A 23645-nucleotide genomic window follows, 5' to 3' on the forward strand; every position below is an offset into this window, starting at 1 on the left:
TTTGCTTAGTAGAAGAGCAAAATACTGAACAATACAAGTCAAGGATGTTTTCTCATAACTGGGTTTCCCCACAAGTTCCCCGCTGAAAGAAAGAAAAAGATTAGATCAAATTTTGAAACCATTAAAGTAAAGAGGACTTTCATTCATTCTCAATTTTTAAAAATTGACTTTGTGATACCTGAATGAAATCACGTTTTAAGAATAATAAATCAACCATACGTTGTTTTCCAATAATGAAAAGGTATTACTGAAGTAGGTTTTAAATCACAGGAGAATCCTTGTTATATGGTATTAAATTTCCTAGTATGCTTGTAGACAACAAATGATGAGTTAGCAACTGAAGTCCTACCATTCATTTGATGGCTTTTCCATTATTTTACACCCCAGCAATCTCATATGTGGTCCTAGTTTCATCCTGGTCCACTGAAGATGAAATATCAAATGGTAAATAACATTTATTAAACAACCTAATAAATCTAAATTTGTACATTTAAATTTGTAATTATAGTAGAGCATAGCCTCCTAACCTGATTCCAAACTCTCTGCTGCAGCATGATCTTTGTCCAGTTCTTTCCAATATTTTTCCATCAGCATATTCACAACCACTCCCTTGCACTCAACTTCCACCGCATACTGAGGAACTGCAATCTCTGAATGATCCTCCATGCTGAAAACTGTGACTCTGAGTGGCTTATCAACCAGGAGATTGTAGAAGTCCTCGTAAACTTGGTCATCCCAGTTGCCTTTTGACAGATTAAATCCATTCAAAGAGCACAAAAAGGCCTGAGGAGCCATCTCCAGCAGACTCTGAGGCAGTGATCTCACATTCTTGCTGTCAACATCAGACTCATTTCCATAGTCAATGAATATAACTCGAAGAGTATTATCAGTTTGCTGAACTACCTGAGCTCGATACCACTGATTGTCACTGGAAAAAAGTGCAAGGCATGGACTTCCAGGACCAAGAGTCTCTGGGAACATCATGTCTTGCTGTGCCTGTCCTGCTTCTTGAGCAAGCATTGACAATTTGCTGAGATCCTCAGAGTTGGCGTATTGACACCAGAAGAAATGCGGTTCCGCAATACAGGAGGCGTATACATCCACCGTTTCATTTTTGGAAATGTTTGGCTTCTTGTATTCACAAGTATTCCCATTTCCAGGGGAAACACTGAGTTGTGTCATGTTCGACTCTGTTTCTGTTTGAGCCATTTCAGTCTTAACATGCTCTATGGAAAATGGGTTCCAGTGTTTCTGTATCAGGATATGAATATCCATGTTCTCACACTCAATTTTTACTGTATATTGAGGAACTGCCATCTCTGAATGGTTCTCCATATTAAACACTGTCACTCTGAGTGGTTTATCAACCAAGAGACTGTAGAAATCATCGTAAACTTGGTCATCCCAGGAGCCCTTGGACTCATCAAATCCCTTCAAAGAGCACAAAAAGGCCTGAGGAGCCTTGTCTAGCAGACTCTGAGGCAGTGGTCTCACATCCTTGATGTCAACATCAGATTCGTTTCCATAGTCAACAAACAGAACACTGACAGCATTGCCGGTTCTTTGAATTACTTGCGCTCTGTACCACTTGTTGTCACTGGAAAAGAGAGCAAGACACGGACTACCAGGACCAAGAGTCTCTGAGAAGGTCCTGTCCTGCTGTGCCTGTCCTGCCTCCTGAGCAAGCACTGACACCGTGTTCAGGTCTTCAGTGTTGGCGTATTGACACCAAAAGTAATGTGGTCCAACAATGCAGGAGGCGTATACCTCCTCCGTCTTGTTTTGAGAAACGTTTGGCCTCTTGTACATGCAGATGTTCACGCTTCCCTCAGGGCAAGATTGAAAGGAAAGTTGTGTTATTTCCGAGTCACTGTGACCACCCTGTATGAAAGTCGCTGCCAGCACAGTTTCTTTGTTCTTAAGAATGACATCTGAAGTTGGTTGTTTTCCTTCATCCAAAGACTTTCCATGTTTAATCTCTGGTGCAGAGACATTAGTTACAGATTGTAAACTCATCTTTAGCTCATCTCCAGAGCACATTCCATTGCTGCTTTGGACTTTATTTTGCTCTGTTATCTTTGTTAATGCTGACACATTTCTGAGCTCTTGAGTTGCACCAGCCTGTTCTGAACTGTTGGATGGCTGCTGGCCAATCTGCTGAGTGACACCAGTCATCTTTTGTTGTGCCATCTTTGATATCCTCTCTCTGACTTTCTCATTTACATTCAGGGATCCATCAAACAGCTCAACAATTAGCTTCCCTTTTGGTCCTCTTGCTACCACTGAAATGGTCAAACAATGGCCAATGGCTTTATCCGCAAACCACTGGTTAACGTCCTGCGGCACTTCTTCTGGGACATCAAACAGTCCGAGTGGAACGGCCTGCACAGGAACAGACCTGGCAAAACCTCCATCAGTGGGAATGGGACGAACATCAGATTCCTTCACTGCAAGCGTATCACCATAGTCCACAAAATTCACTTTAAGATTTGGAGACATGTCTAAAATTTGACCTCTGTACCACTGATTATCGGTGTACCTAGCAAAGCAAATGCTATTAATTCCAAGTGGGCGATCTGTGAACTGTGACTGGCCAATTAGTTGTTTCACATTTTTCATCACTTTGCCAAACAAATGAGAATTCCTGTCCAGTTGGCAGTAGAAGTGACTAACATTCTCTGAAGAGGTGACCCACACTTTTTCTTCGCCGCCCACCTCAATGTTGTAAGTGGAGTAATTGTATGCATCTGATGGGACCTGAGCAGGAATATGCACGTGAGCTTCAGCCTGGGCACATTTCTCAGCCAGAAGCCTGCTTGCGCTGTCAGATGGTGTTTCAATATCTACCACGTTAAGTGGCAGACCTCCTCCATCAGATGTTATAGCTTTTACAATGCATTTCAACCCAGGGTCTGGCGTAGCACCTGAACCCACAAACTTACGAAACTCTGCTAATGCAGCGTCGGTCCAAGTGGCAGCAGTGGGATTAGTGGGATCCTTCAGACTGAATAAGCAACACTGAAAGGCCTGTGCGTTCAGCTGTAAGAAAGCCGGATCAATGGGGCGCAGATCTTGCAGAGGGATCTTTCGAGTTTGACCAAAGTCTATAAACCTCACATCTACAACAGGTGAGTGGTGATTTGCAATGATCCTTGCTCTGTACCACATGTCATTGTCTGGATTACGGGCAACACAGATGGACTCAGTAAAGGTCTGAGGGTGGGTGGATGCATAGTGGTTTTGCAAGTCTTGCATAAGAAGTCTAAGAGAGTCACCATTTTCTGTTGATTGACACCAGAACTTCTGTAGACTTTCGATGCAGGTTACTTTTACATTGATACTACTTCCTACAGTAAACACATCATTACCACAATCACTGTGCATCTCAGAGGGGAAACCTGTTGAACGATGTCCACTGTTGTGTGTTAGAGGGTCTGGATGTTCTGAGTGCCCTTTTGTGGGAATGTCATCAGCACCAGAAGCTGGTACATCATCTGTCCTGCCACTGACTTCTAGGTTTTTGGAGCTTGGCAAAGTTTGCTCTTGTAAATCATTTACATTCACTTTGTTGTGTGAATCCATGCCTCTTTGGTCTTCAAGTGAACTGAGAGATGATGACAGAACGGATTCATTTTGCACATTTGGTTCGTGTTCAGCCTCACAGAGCGGAGGAAGTCCGGCCTTCTCTAAAAAACAACTGTTTATGCATGCAGCATTAGCTGCATAGAGCGTCACATAATAGACACCCTGAGTTGTACTGTGGCGGTCAAACCTGGCCACGACTGTCGGGTTGAGAAGCAGCGACTTTAAGTGATCAGTCTGCTCTGTAGTCCACCCTGTGCCACTACATGTTAGTCCATCAAGAGAACAGAGATATGTGACAACTGGCATTCTCAGGAATTTTCCATGCAGTGGTCTGATATCTCTAACTGGGACTAACTCAGTTTTTCCTTCATCCACATAAAAGACTTCTACAGCACCATCGCCGGTCGCAATGTTTTGCTTCAGTAATGAACGCTGCCATCTGCCGTTTATGCCTTTAGCAGCACAAGGATCCCCACAGGTCTGTGGCTGCACCTCTCCAAAGTCTGAACTCCCTTCATAGTGCTGGTGGATCTGTTCTGATAATACTTTCAATGCTTTGGAAAAAATTAGGAGCTGGCAAAAAATGTTCTCTGGATCAGTTACCTCTGTCACGTTGACAGTTTCAAACATGTCAGTTAACAGTTCTGGGTAAAAATATCGCTCATGCTTCTCAAGTTGGCAGCTAACATTCAAACTCTGTTCCAGTGTTGTATGGCAGACCTCAGAAGCCTCTCCTTTGGGTAAATGTAGACATTTCAGTACAAGGCATTTAAACTCATCACCTGGGATCTTCTTTGCAATTCCAAACTTACAGATGTGCCTCGAAACAAAGGGTATGTCCAGGAGAATTGTCCTGTCTGGCATCAGGACATGCTGAATCAGTCCCTTAAACTGTGTGCCTGGCAGAGACTTAAAAAACTTTGTGGCTTTTTCTGGCCAGTTATTCTCAAGGGAAAGGACATTTGCAAGTATACAAGATTCAATTTCAGGAGGAAGGAGAAAACTGTCACTGTGGGCCCATGCTAAAGCGTCGCTAGTGGTGACATGGGGCTGTCCCCGGTCAATTAGAAAAACATTGTAGGTTTCACTTTGAACTGATACAATCCGGGCTCTGTGCCAGGTGTCACTGATGCAAACCAGACAAAGGTCCCCTGGTTTTCCTTCTGATCCACAAAACACCCTTTTAGGACTTTGAATTTCCTCTCTCATCTGCTGATAAACATGCTTCCTTTCAGCATCCATGTTAACCCATAATTCCACAAGACCACAACTGGGGTTTAGGTTTACCCTCGTGATGAGAACAGGTACTTCTGACCCTGGCGTTGGAAGTCCAGGAATAGAACACATTGTGAAGCTCAGAGCTCAAATATACCTGCAAAATAGAACCAAAAATGTATTAATGTGGAAGAAAAAGGATTGTTATAAAGTTCTTAAAAAAATAATTCCACCAATATGCAGAATTTCAGTTCAGTCACTAGCTCCTTCACATCAAAATGGCTGCCACATAATGAGAGATAATATCACAAAATCTGTACTAATGTACTGTCCTTCCATGATACTGGTATTATTAGCCTGTGACATGACTGCAAGTGCATCAAATTGAAGAAGGGTACACAGTGAAACACACAATATGAATGTCAAAGACAGGAAACCTGCCTCTGCAAAGCAGGCAGACCCTCACCAACACTGATGGGCTGATAAAGATTTGGCTGCATGTTTGGCTCACAAACACTGCGAGTGTGTGCGTTTTGAGATAGAGAGCCAAATCAGCAGCTGACGGCCTCAGTATAAACCAAACCAAACATTATGGCATTCACTAAGCTGGCATTTGGTGCCATTCACTGCTTAACATGCCAACATTTTAAGAGGCTGGAACCAGAACTTTAACATCATTTAAATGCAACATGTCTCATAAACACATGTATGGGTTAACAGTGTTAAAATCCACTTTACTTTCTACTGAAGAGTGCAATCTACACCCCATTTAACAAGGCCTATAGTGTAACTAATTCAAAACTCATCTATATTTTAAGCAGGTGCAGGATAAATATATATAAAGAGGAATTTAACACATGTAACAAAAGTTTGCCAATATTTTAAAAGCGTTTGTGTCCCACCTTTATCAAATGAATCAATCTACACAAATGTTTTTGGCCTGCAACCCTTTATAAGTCTACCAATGGGCCCTCATATAGAAGGCTGCATATTTCTTTTCTTCTTCTATTTTTAGAGGCTTTCAGAGGAACACCACACACATGCTTCCATGTGTCACGTCGCTTTTCAGGTGTGTTACAGGACCACATCTATCTCAAAGCTACCTGGAACAACCTGCTAACTGTGATATTGTGAAACACTCCAGTTTTTGTCTTTTCTCACCGTGGCTGGTGCAGGTACATCTCATGCTGTTCCTCTCGTTGAATTTAATTGTGATGGAATGGCTGTTTAGGCGGAGGGGGGCGGGTACTCCTGTGGGTTTTTAAAGGCTTTCATTGTCTGCGCCTTCCTCTGTGTGGTTCGGGTTATAATAATGCCTCGAAAAACACATGCAAGATATCAAGCAGACTGATCAACTGTTAAAATTTGTTTTGTATGGTCTAAGCTCCAAATGCTGCAGGTATTGACAGCCGCTGAAATTTACATTTACATTATATATATATATATATATATATATATATATATATATATATATATATATATAGTTTTTTTTTTTTTTTCATTCAAAAAAATGTAAGATTTCATTTTGCAGACAAACACAGGTGGGCGGTGAGCCAGCCAATCACACGGCACCCGCTCTGTTCCGTGTTTGGAGGTGATATCACACCCCCAACTCAACTGTTACTGCCGCAATTCAATTGACAACACTGGCCGACCAGGAAGTCTGAAGTCGGCGCACTGTCCCCTCCTTGGCCATGTTATTTTTGCAGGCTGCACACGCAGGCAATCGCACAATGGTAGGCGAAGTTTATAACAGTCATATTTGTTTGTGATCCAAAAATGCTAAAGTTTACCAGAGGTTTGAAGCGTTTTGTAGTCACTTGTCGCTGTCCAGTGGCTGTAAGTCAAAGAGCAATATTGAACTCTGGTGCGTAGTTTTACAAACACTTCGTGGCCGCCCTCATGCGTTGCCTAAATGCCTCAGAATTATGGAAAAAACAAAACAAGCAAAAAAAATGTTCTGTCGACTTTTAAAACCTACCACATGTCCCACAACTTGCGTGTCTGCAGTTACTTAGAGTTGTATATCTGTATCTATATGCATGTACAAAACTTTTTTGAAATGTGTTTATCAAGACCTAGAAAGTGTCAATCACAGTGTGAAACGATTAGCAAGCATATGGAAACACAAAACCTGCAGTAAATGTTTGTCTACAGTTTTGCATAATAAGACTTTGCTGCACTGTTGCTGCAGAGCTGCAGGTTTCAGGCTGTAGCTTCCTGACTAGAAGACAAAAGGCTCAAATCTATTCTTTTTTTCACCTGCCCACTCTTTTAGAAACCATTTTTTGCAATTAAATTTTTTTTAATAGCTATTCAGCATGTTCAAATATTACCCATGCACAAGGTCTGACATCACATTTTTGCACTTCTCAAAATAGCAGACAGCATAGTTTCTAAAGTATCACTCTGTCAAAAAAGAAGGAACTCGCTGCAGAGTAATGGGGATCATTAAAAGCTGATTACTCTAAATTATAATTCAAGAAGATGTTCAGTGTTTTTGGCAAAAGAAAAATTATGTGGCCATCTAAAGTCTGCAAGGATGTCCATTCCCGGACTTTGAAAACTCAAAGCTGCCTTTACACTTACAGGAAAGACATAATGTTGTAGAGTACTGATTTTAGTGATCTGTTTCTTCCTGTTAATTCTGTCTCCAGTGACTTGTTTCAAAATGAGTAAGAGGAAAGGCAAAGTGATCAGCGATGTGACAGCTGTCAAGAGCCGTCGAGTGACAGCTTTGGGCGCTGAAGATGTACCAAACGATACAAACCACCAGGGACCTGGCAGCTTTACTCACTCTGCCACAGTGAGTAATTTCTCCATGAAACACTTAATCTTTGTCTTCACCTCTCACCAGCTCAGTTGATGTTGAATAATGATTTCTGTGTCTATTTCAGGGAGACATTGGCCTCATTGAAAGCATCACCCTGAAGAATTTCATGTGTCACCACTTTCTCAGTCCGTTCCAGTTTGGGCCCAATGTGAATTTCATTGTCGGCAACAATGGAAGTAAGGACCATATCTCTAATATCTATAACATACAGTACAAATAATATCGTGTTTAATATAAATACACATAGAATTTATATACTGTGTCGGACTTTAGATATTTAAAAACTCCTTTGCATAACTTCTTCTGTTAGTTCATTTCTTGTTCTACCTCTTAGATGACAAAGCATGTGTTGCATATCTTTAGTTCTCCCTGTGGACCATTATTCATCTGTGATATGCTTTCCATGCAGTAATTAAATCAGTCATCTTTGTTGTTTTGGAATTTAAATTTCAGGTGGAAAAAGTGCCATCCTGACTGCTTTGATCGTAGGCCTCGGTGGAAAGGCCACCGTCACCAACAGAGGAGTGTCACTGAAGGATTTTGTGAAGACCGGTGAAAGGTAAGTCAGAGTACACATGTAATGTTATACCCAGTCTGCAGCATCCCTCAGTGACAAATGGATGCGTATCCTTATTGTGTTGTTGGAAATCCTATATTTTTCCTCACCAGTAGGAAACTGGAACCAGAATGGCGTAACAGTATGTTCTGCTCCTTAGTGCTGCAGATATAACAGTAAAACTGAGAAACAGAGGGCCAGATGCTTATAAAAGGGACGTCTACGGCGAATGCATCTCCATCGAGCATCGGATCTCAAGTGATGGATGTCGGACGTGCAAACTGAAGAGCAAATCAGGTGACTTTCCTGAGTTACAGATTCTCCTCATGGCAGGGTGAGTCTTATTAAACCTTCCCTCAATTTCAAATACTCCAGACACACTTGAGAGCGAAGGCAAAGCACCTCAGTCAGACTGTCACCTCCCAACGCTGTATACATTCTTTACTCCTAGGCAGGAATTTTCCCCCTATAAACTCGCACACATGCATTTTATATGCATGGCACTGTTTCACTGTTTCGTACCGTCTGTGTCTTCTGTTTACGTTCACATTTGCACCCGTGTTTTTCATAAGTTGTAAATGTCACTGAGTTATTTTATAAATAAAAAGAGCCTGAGCTGCACTTGCCAGCTCGCAGAAAAGTTTGTCTCTGAACATGGGCAGTGGGATAAGTTTTCAGCCTGTGTAGTGTGTTTAATCGAATCATGATCTTTATTAAGTAGACTTTCGCAGTATCAGGGGTGGTCATGCTTCACTGTTGTCCTTCTTTTTTCAATTGTAATGTGCAGGGCTGCAGCTATTTTTTAAAATGAATCAGTTAATTCATCGATTAATCTGCCAGTTACTGTCTTGAATAAATACAATTTACTGTTATCAATGAGAGCATTTTTGCTGCTCTACTAATGCTATGGTAATGACTGTTGCATCTTATATTCTCATCTTCAGGGCAGCAGAGGATTTAACCATATTACTTGTTATCATGCATTTTAGGACAACTTATTTCAAACAAGAAGGAGGAATTAACTGCCATTTTGGACCACTTCAACATCCAGGTACTTACTGTCTGCAGCTTTTTAACTTCTGGTGACTGCAATAATTTTATTTTCTGACATTTTCAATGTTATTTTTGGTTGATGCATACAAGCAGAAATCCCGTACTCTAAGGCCTAAGCAGGACATGTTTTTTGTCTGTTTCAGTTGGATAATCCAGTCTCCATTCTCAACCAAGAAATGAGTAAACAGTTCCTGCATTCAAAAAGTGAATCAGACAAGTATAAGGTACAACACCACCATGCTCATTATGAGCTTAAGATGACATCTGTATTTAGAGAAGCTAATGTGACAATGTTTTTTCCAGCATGTGTAAATAAATGTTTTTGTTTGTCATTTTTAGTTCTTTATGAAAGCAACTCTGCTGGAACAGATGAAGAGGGATTACATCCATATTAAGCACACTAAAACAGTCACACGACAGCAGGTTGAGAGACAAGAGGAGGTACAGTATCCGACGCTGTCACTTAAGAAATGAATGAATGATCATATCTACTTATTGTATGCTACTGCTTTTTTAGTTAAACATAGTGGAGGTGATTGTTAGCTCAGAGTGGATGTTTTTAAGCACTTTGTATCAGCTCGCATCTTTAAAACGTGTCCCCAAAAAACGTAATTGTTCTTGTTTTATATTATATTATATTGTCTTCTCTGTCTTCTGTCTTCCTGTCTACAAATAATGTACAGTGTATGATTTTGCTGAAAGAAAATTTAGGGTTTTTTTTATACTTTCGTCTTCAGTGTCTCAAGGACCTTAAGCACGAATTTCTACAGAGGAAAGAGAGGTATGAAAATTTATCGTCCTTCAGTGAGATGAAAGTGGTTTTGGAGAATCTGAAGAAAGCAATGGCATGGAGCTTGGTAAGAATCTGTCAACCATGCATTAAATAATCCAAAAAAACTTTAAAAGGGTTGCACCTTCTGCACTTTTTAAAAACAATTTCTTATAAGTTCTGAAAAGTGTTTATAAGGAAAGAAGACAACATTAAACTAACACATTACTTAACATTCCCACTGGGCTCATAGTCTACAGTAAATTGCTGCACTTGAACATGATCACAGTACTTTTTTTTTTTTTATCATCACTTTCAGGTCAGAGACAAGGAGCATTTGGTTCAACAGTTGAAGGAGGACACTGAAAAGGAAGAGAATAATTATAAACATCAGGACAACCTTCAGCTGTGTCAGGTTCCTCTTCTGTTACATATATACAAGTCTATTTATAAATGTTGGAGCCCTTCAAAGCTTATAAACCACCATATAAACCAACCATCTCCACTTCACATGCTGCATTTTCATGTTTACAGTAGTTGTCCTCCACTGAATAACACAGGTTTAACTTGCAAGTCATTTATTTTGGACCCTATCTTTAAAGATACCCTTGCTCTTTTGTCTCATCTTTCACACAGACTAAGGTCATACAAGTAGAGAAGAAGCTTCAGTGCATCAAAAACAGAATTGAGAGTCTGACAGAGGAGCAAGAGTCTCTATCAGAGGACAATCTCAAGTTGAAAGAACAAGTGAAAATCATTAGCAAGGCTCACAAGGAACAGGAGGTACTGATTAGGAAATTTAACAACCTGGTGCTGTGTCTGTGTAAAGCTGTGTTTTTTCATTCTGAATAAATCAAGTGTACAGAATTTATATTGGTTAAAGTGACATAATCTTTGCCCATAGCTCGTTTATTTTCGGGCTGTGAACAAACTGAAACAGTCAGAGCAGGAGCAAAACCTTCTTCTGGAGAAAATGAACAAGGCAAAAACGAGGTAGGGGAGTAGAAAATTAATTTTATAAAACTCTAAATGATGTTTTTATCTTCATACAGAGGGATGCATTCATTTTAAATATTTTTTTAAACTGTATTTTAGTGTAAACCTTAACAGTGACGGAGAGACAGAGTATACAAAGCAACAAAACACCTTATCCAGTATGAGAGAGCAGCTTGCAGAGCTTGAGAACAAGTGCTTACAACTGAATCAAGAGATCAAGAGCAAACATCAGGCGCTTTTTAAAGGGAAGGAAGAGCGGGACAAGCTCAGGTACAAGAACATTATATTTGCTTTCACACTGACGTTCAGTCAAGGAGGTGCAATGTGAGAGTAAAACGAGTGAGAGTCGATTTTATCCACACTCAAGTTAAATTTCATGATCGACCTCTGTTTGTGTTTACAAGACTGGAGGAAAGAAATATCCAGGTTTCATATGAGTCCAAACTGAAGAGGAAGAATCAGCTTCTCGCCAGTCGGTCCAACAAACTGAAGCGGTTTGGAGATTACGTTCCCGACCTGCTGCATTCGATTGCTGAGGCTTACGCGACAGGACGCTTTGTCAAGAAACCTGTTGGTCCAATAGGTGACTTTATGTTTTTTGCGTTTTGGTTACTCAAATTAAGTAGTACTTAAAGGAACTGTTTGACATTTTAGGAAATGCTCATTCTCACTGCCTTGTTGAGAGTTTGATGAGAAGATTGATTCCTCTGTTGTATCGGTCCTCTCATCTAACTCACTCCCAAAGGTTGAACTACTTCTTTAAACTGACTCATTATTTTATCTTTAAAAGAATATTTTATACTCAATAAATTAAATGATCTGCTGTACGTTACAAACGACCCTATGGATAATTTGGGTTACTTTTGTGCATATAATCAATGTGTGAAAACTACTGTTTGTTTTTGTTTTTCAAATGTTAGAAATTATCAGTTAATTTAACACCTTTGCAGTGAGAGGGTAAGTTAAGTTAAATTGTACATATTGTAGCTGACAGTCTGTGTTTGCTTTCAGGGGTGTGTATCAGTTTGAAGGATCCCACCTTCGCAGTAGCTGTCGAGTGCTGTCTGCGCAGCTTCATGAAGGCTTTCTGCTGTGACAACTACAAGGACGAGGCAGTCCTTCAGGAGCTGATGTCTCGCTATTATCCAAAGGGCAACAGGCCGCAGATCATCGTCAGCCCTTTCTCTGAAAAACTTTACAACATACATGGACGGTCAGCAGCAGCAGTTCAGATTTGGTTTTTTTTACCACATTTTGTTCAACACATTTTAAAGCAGCACATTTTTTTTGTCCTTCTCTGGTGTTTGCAGGAAAGCATGTCACCCAGAATACCCATCTGTGCTGGATGTAATCACAGCAACAAGCCCGGTTATCGTCAACTGTCTGATTGATATGAGAGGGATTGAATCAATTCTAATAATCAAAGTTAGTGTCTCACAAGCACAAGTTTATGCTGAATATTGCCTGTATGATTATTGTAGAAGTGATGGTGGAGTCAATGGTTATCAGCATCTGACCTGTGTTTGATCGTAGGAGAAAGACAAAGCGAGGAGGGTGATGCAGCAAGGCCGGCCACCTAAAAACTGCCGTGAGGCTTTCACTGTGGAGGGAGATCAGGTGTATCCAAATCGTTACTACACCTCCGACTTCAGCATGTCCAAATATTTTGGTGGGGATCTTGAAACTGAAATAAGGTATTTTTACATCCGTAGATCTGCATTAAGGAGTAAAGGAATATGTTTTTTACTGTATTTGACTGCTCCAGTGTGTAATTTATGACAGTTGATACTTTAGTGAAGTACTCAAAGTGTTATATTTGTAATGGGTGCACCCCATTCTGGCTGCACCCTAATATAATGTAATGGAAATGACTACATTTTCGAAAGGGGCACATAATGTGGTTGTTTGGTGGAAACTTCAGTAGCATTTATGACTGTGTGGAGTCTTGATTTGAGACAAAATCAATCATGCCTGCCACAGTATGTTGGAGTCGGACCTGGAGAATCACCAGGCTCAGCTGTCCAGGTTTCAGCTCCACGTGACCTTGGTGACAGAGGACATCATGAGCATGGAGAGCAAGCTGAACAGCACCATCATGACCCTGAAGCAGACTCTGGTCAGTGAACTCTACTCTCACTGGAAGTGCATACCAACCTGGTTTAACTTAACAGCTCTACAGTTTGGTTTACCTCCTCTGACTTTCTCTCTGCTTCCCTTTGTTCTGTTTGTGAGAGAAATATAAAGATTATGCTGATACTATTTACAATTTCACTGTATTTCTTTGTTTTTAATGCAGGCCTCTGTGAATCAGGTTAAGGCAGCGATAACTGAGCTGGAGACTGCTGGCGAGGACCAAATCGATGACATCAGCTCCATGGTGACGATCTAGTTTTTATTTCTTCCCCTTCAGTACAGACATAAATCCCGCCATGGGCTGTGTAAATCTAAAATCTTCAAACACTTCTTGCAGGAAGAAGTTGCCCAAGAGAACCAACAGAAAATCGAGACAGAAAAGCAAACTGTTCATGAAGCAAAGGAAGAACTCGACAAGCACCAGAAAATGGCAGAAGACATGGACTCCAAATACTCATCTGTCAGAGAACGGATTGATCAGCTTTCAGAGGAAATGGAGCCGTTGAAGGTACAGTGTTATATATACACCAATATGATACTCACTTTGTTTTGATGCTGCTTCTGTCGTTTGCTTTTAAATGTTTTCGATCTGGACGGAATTCATTTTAAACCTCCAGAACCGGTGATAATAAAATTAATTATTATTGTTTGTTGGCCCCAAAGGATGAGCAGATGAGACTGGAGGCAGAGTGTGCAAGACATGAACGAAACCTCAAGATTTTGGAAAACAAACTCAAGTCTCACGAAGACAACATCCAAGCTATGAAAAGTGACCTTGCCCAAAGAGAAGAAGAGTTACAGGTGACAAGAGTTTTCTGTACTACAGGCATATATTGGAGGCTTTTTAGCCATGTATTTTTTTTTTAAAGCTTTACAGTACGCTATTCAGGTCTGCTAGCAGTTAGTAAAGTAAGTACTGTAGCTGTCACCAGTAAAATTCAGAGTTGCCGGACTGTCATCAGACATCACATGTGATGACAGGAATATGTGGCGAAAGCCTCAAAGATCAGTCCTGAACGGCAGCAGGTGACCGGCAGCACCAAGAGCATCGACGCGGAAATCACTCGGCTGAAGAAGAAGATCAAGGTGTACGAGAGCAGCCACGGCGAGCAGGAGCAGGTGGTCAGGTGAGAAATCACAGACTTTCTAAAAACATCTGGGACCAGGTGTTACTTCACAGACTGATTTAAGTTATAGTTAATTAAAAGACTGAATGCTTCCTCCACCACGAATGTAAATTACTTTTTCAGAACACTTGACCTTTTTAAGCAAACTGAGGTAACTAGTTAACTTTCATCATTTACTGCAGCAGACAGAGTTAGACCTAGACTTCCAGCTACTCTCTGTCCAATGATTTTCAGTGGGTTTCAGTTTTAGTCACCATGTCAGACAAAAATTGTATTTCTGCCCACAGAAGTTCAGCTCATCCAATGAAATTTCTCGTGCCGCTGACAGCTTTTTCTACTGAATACCTCAATCCAATCTGCCCGTTGGCCATCAGTAAATCATCTTCTGCCCTCATTTTACGTGCACACACTGAAGACTGAAGTCAGAAAAATTTAGGCTATACCAATTTCTTCCCTCTGCCCTCATTAGGGAGTACGCTGAAGCCCTCGCTCTCTACAGGGAGAAAACCAACCAAGTGAGAGACCTGCGGAGGTTCATCGATCGACTCGATAACATCATGTCAGACAGGCAGAACAGATACAAAATAATGCGTAGGTAAATAACAGCCTGCAGCGTTTGAAAAACAATTAAAAAATAAAATACATTATTATGCTGCCTAATTGAGTCCTGCTTCCACCTGATTCTTTCATCTTCTTCCTAAAGGTCTCTCTCTGTCAGATGCAAGTTATACTTCAACAACTTCCTGATAAAGATGAACTGCTGTGGCTCAATGATTTTTGATCACAACAATGAGACACTCTCAATCACGGTACGTCTGTTTATGCTACTTTCCATGAGAAGCATAGCTATTCTGTGCCCGTGTTTGTTTTACAGCATCCGTGTGTAGCATGATTGTTGTGTTTGTTTTTTCCATTTAACAATGGAAATAGAATAACTGAGATGTTTAATTGCAACACAGGTATACCAAATCACATCATACTGAAGAAAAGAGACTGTGTTTTTTTGCAAAAAAAAACTGGTGAGAAAACACTAAAAGGTCGTGATCCCAACACACTGTAATTTAACTTAACACACACTTTAAAGTGAGACAGGGCAAACTGGTTTCCAAGGGGTTTAAGATGCTAACCATCTAATTGCAACATCCCTGGTTCAAGTCCACATATCATCTCTCCTGTCTCTCATATTCTGTCTCTACTCATAAATACCCCAAAAAATCTTGAACAAAGAGGTGGAACCTGCTACAGGCACTTTTTTTTTTTTTTTTTTTTTACTGATTTATGGGGAAAAAAAAACACTGGTTCAAAGTGCACCAACCTGTTCTGGCCATGTGAAGGTAAAGCCTCCGGGTAGGGAGGATGATGATGTGAGTGACATGAAGTCGCTGTCTGGCGGTGAACGCTCCTTCTCCACCGTTTGCTTCATGCTCTCCCTGTGGGAGATCACTGAATCCCCCTTCAGATGTCTCGATGAGTTCGACGTCTACATGGTGAGTGCACAAAAAAAAAAAGATTTCAGAAACTCACACATTTTGTTTGTTTGTATAAAACCATTAAAAAAAAGCATAACAAAAGTTTGGCTCTGACTCACTTTGATCAGCGAATCCCCTTCGTTTTTCTTCAAAGGATATGCACAATCGGAGAATTTCTCTGGATCTCCTCCTGGAGCTGTCAGAGCGGCAGCACCTCCGACAGTTTATCTTCATCACTCCCCTGACCACCAGGTTACGCTCTGCTTAATGATTGTCTGTGTTCACATGCTGTTCTTTCCATTATTTTAACTCTTGCTTTTTACATGACTTCTTTAAAGTCACCCTCCACACAGACATGTATTTTGCTTTGTTGTTACGTCGCTTGGATTTTTGATCCTCACTGTGCAGAGTGAGGTTTGTACAGAGTTTGACACAGAGGTTTTAGAGCTCAATTATGATCTATTACGCTAATGATGTACTATTTAGATATGTATTTTATATTTAGAATTATATTTTTTTTATTCATATCCTGCCAGTTCAGGTTCCTATTGTCCCTCTTTCTCTAAAGTCATAATTCGTTATATCATTAATATTTGTTGACTAATCAAATGAATCTGTGATTTGCGTCTTTTAGTAGTCTACCCAAAACCAGGCTCATCAAAATCCACCAGCTTCAAGATCCAGAAAGACACCTGAGTGAAACGGGGGATGAAGATGTTTAAAATGAGCTTCAGTGACTCAAACGTAAAAGGTGACAGACATGAGGAATATTTATGTGCACAGTTACTACATCTTTTGTGTGTTTGCAGGTAAATAGTGATGCGTGTTAACTCCCGTTATCATTTTGTTTTTGTTTTTTTTTCTTTCACTTGGAAGGATCTGGTTTTGCCCTGGAAGACTGGAGACTTTTAAGGCTGTCAGTATTGATTAGTTTTGTCATTTGAAACTTTTTTTTGGTCCGTTTGGGTGTAAGATGTTCAGAACAGCACAAACATTCTGTGTATTATGTGTCAGAAGTCACACACTGTACAGCTTTAAACCTGAGGTGTTGTTTGTGCTCACCAGGCACTGAGTGGTGTAATTTCAGCTGTTAGGTGTTTTTATGAAATCCTGTAGTGAATATAGCTCTGAGTGATGATGACGTGGAGTTATTGTTATTGTCTTAATTTTTGTGTTGTAGTAATGCAGAGAATTATATGTTTTATCTGAACAACAGTATTACAACAACAGTGTTATGAATTGTTTACTTGTATTTCATGAAATGGGCATTATCTTTAAAAATGGTACTATTTTTTAAAAAGTTTTTTACCTCAGGAGTCTGGTACCATAAGACTTTTAATTTGTGAACCCAGGACTCCACTCAGCCGGTCACTGTTAATATGTTTTATAACAGGCAATTTGCCTGTAAAGTCTGCTTTTAATCAGTGTTTAAAGTTAGTCATATTAGGGCTCCCTGGCATAAACATGTGCACTAGTGCTCTCCAGTTTTCTCCTCTGTTGAAAACATTCATTTTTTCCTCATAAAGCAACTGTTAACCATCATTTCTGAGGAGAACTGTAATCACTGTTAAAATAAATTTTAAGTAGTAATCTTCGAAATTTTGCGTGGATCACAAGTTTCATACACACACGGCTATTCATTCATTTATCCATGCATACACAACAGCACATATTCAATGCAACCTTGTAGTCAAAAGTCAAGACTGGTCTTCATTTCTTTGTCTCCATGAACTGCACCATCAGACTGTGTCTTTTGAAAAAGCCTGTTGATGGTTTATTCATTTTAATCACTACAGAATTAAGTTTGGGTGCAACACATGCCACATGTATAAAAGAATACAGTCACTTGTATTATGATTTTTCATATTTGATATAAACATTTACTAGACAAAGAATCTGACATAGTGACTGGACTGAAATGTATAAATAATATAGACATTAATAATGTGATGGTTGGTTTCTGTTATGTAACGAACAGAACTGTGAAAAGCTTCTGCAACCTCCACTACTGTAAGTGGACTACAAGCAGACACTCAGTCCATGCTTGCATAGCCTAGAAAAGGGGAAGCAAAACTGTTGAAAGAGAATTTCCGCTATAACTTTTGCCTACATCATCAACCAGTTGCTTTCTCACTGAAACGCTCTTTCAAAAGCTTTATCAAGCACCTCTCTTGAGGGTCCTGCATCTTTAATGATTGCTGCAAACAGAATAAATTAGAAGATGAGACCTTTCAATAAAAAGTTTCTCTTTACAAAAAAGTTTTAGGAATGCAGTGTGTCCAGTAAACATATATGAGGCTTTCCCCCCCCTCTTTTTGCTGCCTTGGAAAGTGGAGCCCCTCTCACAAGGTCCCCAGCCCAGAGAGTGAGCTCCCAGCATCAAGGTCAAAAGCCAAGACTGTTCTCTTTTTGCAGTGCTCTTCATTTCTGTAAACATGTTGATATGTTCTGAGTGAAGTTTATATAAGTCTAAATCAAACACGCAGCCTGAAAAACAAACAAAAGAAAAGCCAATTTTGGATCGTTGTGGGGAACAATGCATGAGTACTGTGCCTAATGAAAGCTTTAATTTCGGCCTCTCCTCCAGATTAAGCGGCAGCAGTACAATGAAATCATAAGGGAATGATGCTCCATAAATATATTTCTGCTCATCCCAGAAGTCACTGAAGCAAAACATAATACAACGTTTACGTGAAAGCTCTTCCTTGGGAACTAGCCCACAACTGTAACCCAAATATCCTTCAAAAACTCAAGTGTCGCACATACACGTGTATCAAGTGGAGGGAAGCATGCTCCCACATTACTGGAGGTGAACTAATGGTCTGATGAGTCACACACTGTACATCCCATGCAACAATACTAAATGAATTTCGGAGGGTTTCTCTTTTACAACCACCTAAAGATGCAAAAGGTAAGAGATTATATTTTTTTTTGACACATAATATATGCATGCAAAGAACCTACTCTTCTTGGTTCCATCGTGTGAAAACATCTGGAACAGACAGGAGCCTCTCTATTCTCCAAGAGCTCAACAAGTCTGGATAGCAGAGACAGTTACAATTATAATAGGAATTATTGTTTTGTTACTATTATGTAAAGCGTACAGTAGTTGCAGCAGTGAACACTGGGGATCCTAAATACTGCAGGAACATAATTTAATGCAGTGCTCCACTGATATACAAGCTAGGGTTGAATGAGAATGTATAGGGTTACTGTGCACAAATCACACTGGCATGTTTTGAAATAGAAATGTATGATATCTTATAGCTATATTCAAAATTATTCAGCATTTGACATTCTCATGCATACAACCACAAGAAGCGAGTCCATTGAAAAATAGTCCAAGCATTGTTTTGTTTTGTTTTGTTTTGTTTTTCCTGTGGAAATGGCAGAGAACCTAATGAGACATTTAAAACATGTGCTGCTGTCCAGAGTGTGTGGATTACAGACGGGGAGAGGAGCGAGCAGGGAGGGGCTCACTTCTGCATGTCACACTGCAACAGGAGCACGATGGACGGATCGCTCTTCGCCGCCTCTTTGAACTCCTCCAACGAGATCTGGTCGTCGTTGTTCTTATCCATTTTGCTGAAGATCTTGTCCACCCTCTGCTCTGGTGTCAGGCCGTCCTCGTTCATCTTCATCATGATCACAGTGCCCACCATTTTGTAGATAGCCTGTGGGTGAGATGCAGTGAGAAATAAGATGAGGAGTGTGGTTCATTATGTAATCCACTGAAGCCTACATGTGTTCATTTGTTCATGAGGACATGGATCAGTGATTTCAAACCAGGGGTGCTTCTCCCCACAGGGGATACTCATGCCAGGATAGTAAGGGGTGCGTGGAAAACTAAACTAATTGACTCAACTAAACTTAACTAAATTAACTATACTTTTGTGCTGCTAATCTTAAATTTACAACATCAGCACTGTGTGCTGCAATTAAGAGTGTATGAAATGGATGAAATAAAATGTATAAAAGTATCCTATAACCAACTGAAATAGCTATGGTAAAAGTGTAAATTACTCTTAAGAAGGTCTGTTTTTAATTCCAGCCACTTTCTGTGGGCTTTTATTCTTTTAAATTCAATTTTGTTCGAATGCTTTTATTTTGAAGTTACTTCCTGTTTTAACCGTTTTTACTAACCTATGGACGCTAAACAGTGTATAGCCCCCCTTTCGGTAAAATGTAAGCACCTGGCTGGAATGGGAACAAGGTAATTTTCTTTTTATAACGTTGTGTTCATTTGTATGTAATTTGTGATTGTAACAGTAACAGAAAGCTTGAGTGTATTTCTGTTGTGAAAGTTACTCCGAGAGTTAGCTTCATTTTTCTTTCTCGCTAGCTTTAGCATTTTCGGCGCGTCGCGGCTAAGCAGTTTGAGATTAGCGGTTCTGTGTTTCCTCTGTGCTCACAGAGGGAAAGAGTTGAAAGGAAGGAATATATATTTGTGTTCTAGGAAAAACTAATAACTGAACATAAATAAAAACGCTCAATGCGTGAGACTTGAGAGCGCTGGCTTCACCATTGTCTGGCCGGGGTTTGCTACAAAAATTAATGGATAAACAGTTGTTGTTTGCTGAAACAATGAAATAACCAGTTAAAACTTTTAGCTAAAACTCATGAATTAACCGTTGTAAATGAAAATAAATAAATACTTAAAATAGTTACTAGTACAAGTTGAATGCTTGAAACCTGGTAATAGTATGGATGCAAATTTGACCAAAGCAACCTAAACACTGATTATTTAACTGTATGAAAAGACAGTTGTAACAATAACCCCTTCTGTGTTATTTATAGTGTTAAATAGCTTCCAGTTTACAGTTCATTCAAACGAGCTTACTGAAGAGGTGCTTGAGCTGATCTGATGGGGCTGTGGGGGTGTGGCAGACATAAAAGGTTGGGAACCACTGATGTAACTGCTTGGGGATGAAGCACACACTACATTTATCACTACAGGAACTATCAATATGTTCTAATATCACATAGACATATCAGATTATACTATACTGATTGTGTTTCCAGGAAAGGCATAATGTAATTCAATACAACTGCAGTTTTGTCGTTATGAAAGTGTGTCTGCACTCAAGGCACTGCAGGTGTGCAGGAGACTGATAACAAAAAAAAAAAAAACAGAGCCCAGTCCCCTGATGAGCGAGGGCTTAATGACTCGATAATCCCTCACCTCGATTATCTCCAGCATCTCCACTCTGGTGATTTTGCCGTCGCCATCCAGGTCATACATGTTGAAGGCCCAGTTGAGTTTCTGCTCGAAGCTGCCACGGGATGTGATGGACAGGGCGCAGATGAACTCTCGGAAATCGATGGTCCCGTCTCCGTTTTTGTCAAAGGTTCTGAAGGCGTGTTGTGCAAACTTTGATGCATCGCCATAAGGGAAGAACTGCAAACGTGGGAGAGAGAGAGAGAGAGAGAGAGAGATGTTTAATTATTCAACTTTAGGGCTTTAAAAAGGCTGTTGTGGCACCAGTTTCATGATGGAAAATAACCATGGCATGATTAAATGTTCAAGAAGATAACTCTGGCAGATGTAAAAGAAGCAGATCCTAAAGTAAAGAAGAAAAGAGAGAGGACGTGGTTCACACAAACCTTGACGTAAAGCTGCTGGAACTCCTCCAGATTCAGCCTGCCACTGGGGCAGTCTTTCAGGAAGCCTTTGTACCACTGCTTCAGCTCGTGCTCATTAAACTCTGTATTCTTCACCAGATCCTCCATCACCTCTGGAGTCAGCTTGCTGTTCTGCTTTCCCATGGTTCCTGTGGTGCAAGAACACGTGAATAATGCATTTATCTATGCTTGAGCGATACCAGTATGAAAATCTCGAGCACAGCACAGATATATCCACTTCAAATAGGAGTAAGTCAAGAGAGAGTAAATATGGGTTTGTTTGTTTTTGTGTTTTTTTGTGGCGGGGGGGGGGGGGGGGGATATTTCCCCGGTGCTCCTGTTCTATTTCTGTCCCCTCAGCCTGTTTGTGCCAGTCTGTGGCCCGGGTAGCACTGACCTGGATCATCACTGTCAGAGCAGATCCAGTTCATCAAACGTTCGATCGCTGCTATCAAGTTTCCACTGCAAACACTGTCCTATAACCTGACAATGACAACAAAGCCTGTGCTTGGTTGTAAGAGAGGCACCACTGCAGTAAATCCAGAGACCGTGGACTGTGGACATCATGCAGGAGCACACTGAGGGCCTTCTGTAATCTGGATCAGTGGGGAATATAGCTTATAACTGAGTGGTCTGCGTGTAATATAGTGTTTAAGCCAGTTGTGGGCAATCCACAGACCAATCTGCCTGGATTAGTTTCTTATCCAGTTTCTTATCATGACAACTTGAACGACCACAGCAGAGCAGCCTGTCAGAAGCCCCGGATTCATGAATTATTGACTCATGATGTGGCAAATGACATGAAGTGACCAGGAATGCGTCAATTCTCAATACATAATTTAACAAATGAGACGGCAGAATATTATTTGCATATCTAAACACAGGCCGTTATGAGAATGTTCAGCACTTGAGACCAACATATGATCCACATCTCTGCAGCAGCGGCAGCAGCAGCAGCGGGCTGGACAGCTCCACCACATCACTGCATTGGCTCAGGCCTTCCACAACAAACAGCAGAAATGTGTGCTGCAGCTAAAAACCAGTGCAAATCACAGCCTTTAATGTCCACCCCCTGCGTGCCACATAACCAATCCTTACGAGCCTGATTGGTAATTATAGCAGCCGATCTTGGGTTTAATCTCTGAAATAGGCTTCAGTGAATGACCTTGAGGACAAACATTTTGCAGGAAGATGACAAAACGAAACAGTTTCCCGGAGCGTTTGAGCTGTGGAAACGGCTCGGCATCGCGTAACTGCGGTGTTTTAGAGAAATAACCACCACGTACAGCGGCGGGCCACCGGTATGAATGACTCGTTGTGCCCAAACAGAGGCCAACAGATGCTGTTTTATTTCACGCTTTGGGCAATGACATCTGAGTTAATGCTATTAAAGCCAACCGCCTCCTGTGAGCGCAGAGAGGGAGAGAGAGAGAGACGCTGCTGCATTCCGATGGAAACGACGCAGTGAGTGTATTTTCAGATTAGATCCCACCATCCTGCTCCTAATGACATCTTTCCGTGCGCACCGGGGCGAAAAAGATGTCAAAATTTCATAACCAAAGCTCACCTATTTTAAAAACACAATCCAGCTCCTTCCGTGCCACCGCAGAGCAACAGTACATGTTCATAGAGGCCAATTAATAACACACATCTTGATGACATTTTGTCAATTCGTCAAATGATTCCTCGCTGTCTTATTTCTGTTTTTTTTTTTTCTGGTTGTTTCCAGGCAAAATGCAGAGGCTTTTATTTTAAGGGATGCGCAGGTGCCAGTGTGCCAGCCCTCTGCTCGATCCCATTCATCCAAACAGAAGGAAAATACAGAAAAATGAAGCGTGACACATAAACATACACCGTGCACCGCTTGCTGCATCTATAATTTGAAAATCTAACACATGGCATGTACATCGGCAGGCGATCACCTCTTACCTTTTATTTGGTGATTCTCTATCGGAATAAATCAGCTCTGGCTTCTGCAAAGTACAGAAAATCCCCCTTCCGATGGAAACGTTCGCCCAAAAGGGATTATTCTCAACACTGCTCGCCTCCTTTAAAAAAAAAAAAAAAAACACACAAAACACACCCGCTAATGAAATTTCTGGATTTTTTCCCCGACGTTATTCCAGATGAGGCGCAGCAGGGACCGATCCCACGCCAGTCTTTGGTTATGCGACTACAGGAGCGCGGCGTCACCCGTGTGCATCACACAGCCTGATCATAAGTTCACTGTTGCTCTGCTGCTCCGTTTGGGTTCAGCTGGATCCCGTCACTTTATAACCGGATCCTT

The 23645-nt window shown here is 40.8% G+C and overlaps 3 protein-coding genes across 8 annotated transcripts; 1 reads left to right on the forward strand and 2 right to left on the reverse strand.

Moving 5' to 3' along the window:
* Positions 1-358: 358 nt before the first annotated feature.
* On the reverse strand, positions 359-4932 carry LOC121197209 (tudor domain-containing 6). The gene is made up of 2 exons (XM_041060679.1): positions 528-4932; positions 359-423 (listed from the first exon to the last, which is right to left on the reverse strand). Exons 1-2 carry the CDS (start codon positions 4930-4932, stop codon positions 377-379), a joined length of 4452 nt encoding a protein of 1483 aa, XP_040916613.1. The 3' UTR covers positions 359-376.
* Positions 4933-6429: 1497 nt separating this feature from the next.
* On the forward strand, positions 6430-17335 carry smc6 (structural maintenance of chromosomes 6). 5 transcript variants are annotated; one of them, XM_041060681.1, is made up of 28 exons: positions 6430-6536; positions 7458-7606; positions 7698-7809; positions 8087-8192; positions 8350-8486; positions 9179-9240; positions 9386-9466; positions 9582-9683; positions 9980-10099; positions 10331-10426; positions 10648-10794; positions 10916-11004; positions 11107-11277; positions 11412-11590; positions 12019-12220; positions 12318-12432; positions 12541-12701; positions 12988-13123; positions 13304-13384; positions 13478-13648; positions 13804-13941; positions 14122-14267; positions 14737-14862; positions 14971-15076; positions 15602-15754; positions 15891-15988; positions 16371-16487; positions 16613-17335. In XM_041060681.1, exons 2-27 carry the CDS (start codon positions 7472-7474, stop codon positions 16456-16458), a joined length of 3258 nt encoding a protein of 1085 aa, XP_040916615.1. In that variant the 5' UTR covers positions 6430-6536; positions 7458-7471; the 3' UTR covers positions 16459-16487; positions 16613-17335. The 5 variants fall into 5 exon arrangements, 4 of the variants coding, with proteins under 4 accessions (XP_040916615.1, XP_040916614.1, XP_040916616.1 ...); XM_041060680.1 differs by having other exon boundaries at positions 16371-17335; XR_005896231.1 differs by lacking the exons at positions 15891-15988; positions 16371-16487; positions 16613-17335 and having other exon boundaries at positions 14737-14858; positions 15602-15739.
* Positions 17336-19212: 1877 nt separating this feature from the next.
* vsnl1b (visinin-like 1b) lies at positions 19213-21502 on the reverse strand. 2 transcript variants are annotated; one of them, XM_041060684.1, is made up of 3 exons: positions 21341-21502; positions 20919-21134; positions 19213-19410 (listed from the first exon to the last, which is right to left on the reverse strand). In XM_041060684.1, exons 1-3 carry the CDS (start codon positions 21500-21502, stop codon positions 19213-19215), a joined length of 576 nt encoding a protein of 191 aa, XP_040916618.1. The 2 variants fall into 2 exon arrangements, with proteins under 2 accessions (XP_040916618.1, XP_040916621.1); XM_041060687.1 differs by lacking the exon at positions 20919-21134.
* Between the last annotated feature and the right edge of the window lie 2143 nt (positions 21503-23645).

The sequence above is a fragment of the Toxotes jaculatrix genome, chromosome 17, assembly GCF_017976425.1.
Source record: "Toxotes jaculatrix isolate fToxJac2 chromosome 17, fToxJac2.pri, whole genome shotgun sequence".
Classification (NCBI taxonomy): Eukaryota; Metazoa; Chordata; class Actinopteri; family Toxotidae; genus Toxotes; species Toxotes jaculatrix.

What these genes read in the sequence shown, in the direction of transcription:
- LOC121197209 (XM_041060679.1), bottom strand. Translation starts at nt 4,932, where the DNA reads ATGTGTTCTATTCCTGGACTTCCAACGCCAGGGTCAGAAGTACCTGTT. An exon ending in AGCAGAGAGTTTGGAATCAG is followed by an intron (nt 424 to 527) that starts GTTAGGAGGCTA and finishes TTTCATCTTCAG; the next exon opens with TGGACCAGGATGAAACTAGG.
- smc6 (XM_041060680.1), top strand. Translation starts at nt 7,472, where the DNA reads ATGAGTAAGAGGAAAGGCAAAGTGATCAGCGATGTGACAGCTGTCAAG. An exon ending in GCTTTACTCACTCTGCCACA is followed by an intron (nt 7,607 to 7,697) that starts GTGAGTAATTTC and finishes TGTCTATTTCAG; the next exon opens with GGAGACATTGGCCTCATTGA. An exon ending in TGACCCTGAAGCAGACTCTG is followed by an intron (nt 13,124 to 13,303) that starts GTCAGTGAACTC and finishes TTTTTAATGCAG; the next exon opens with GCCTCTGTGAATCAGGTTAA.
- vsnl1b (XM_041060684.1), bottom strand. Translation starts at nt 21,502, where the DNA reads ATGGGAAAGCAGAACAGCAAGCTGACTCCAGAGGTGATGGAGGATCTG. An exon ending in TCCAGCAGCTTTACGTCAAG is followed by an intron (nt 21,135 to 21,340) that starts GTTTGTGTGAAC and finishes CCACGTTTGCAG; the next exon opens with TTCTTCCCTTATGGCGATGC. An exon ending in AGATGCTGGAGATAATCGAG is followed by an intron (nt 19,411 to 20,918) that starts GTGAGGGATTAT and finishes TCTCACCCACAG; the next exon opens with GCTATCTACAAAATGGTGGG.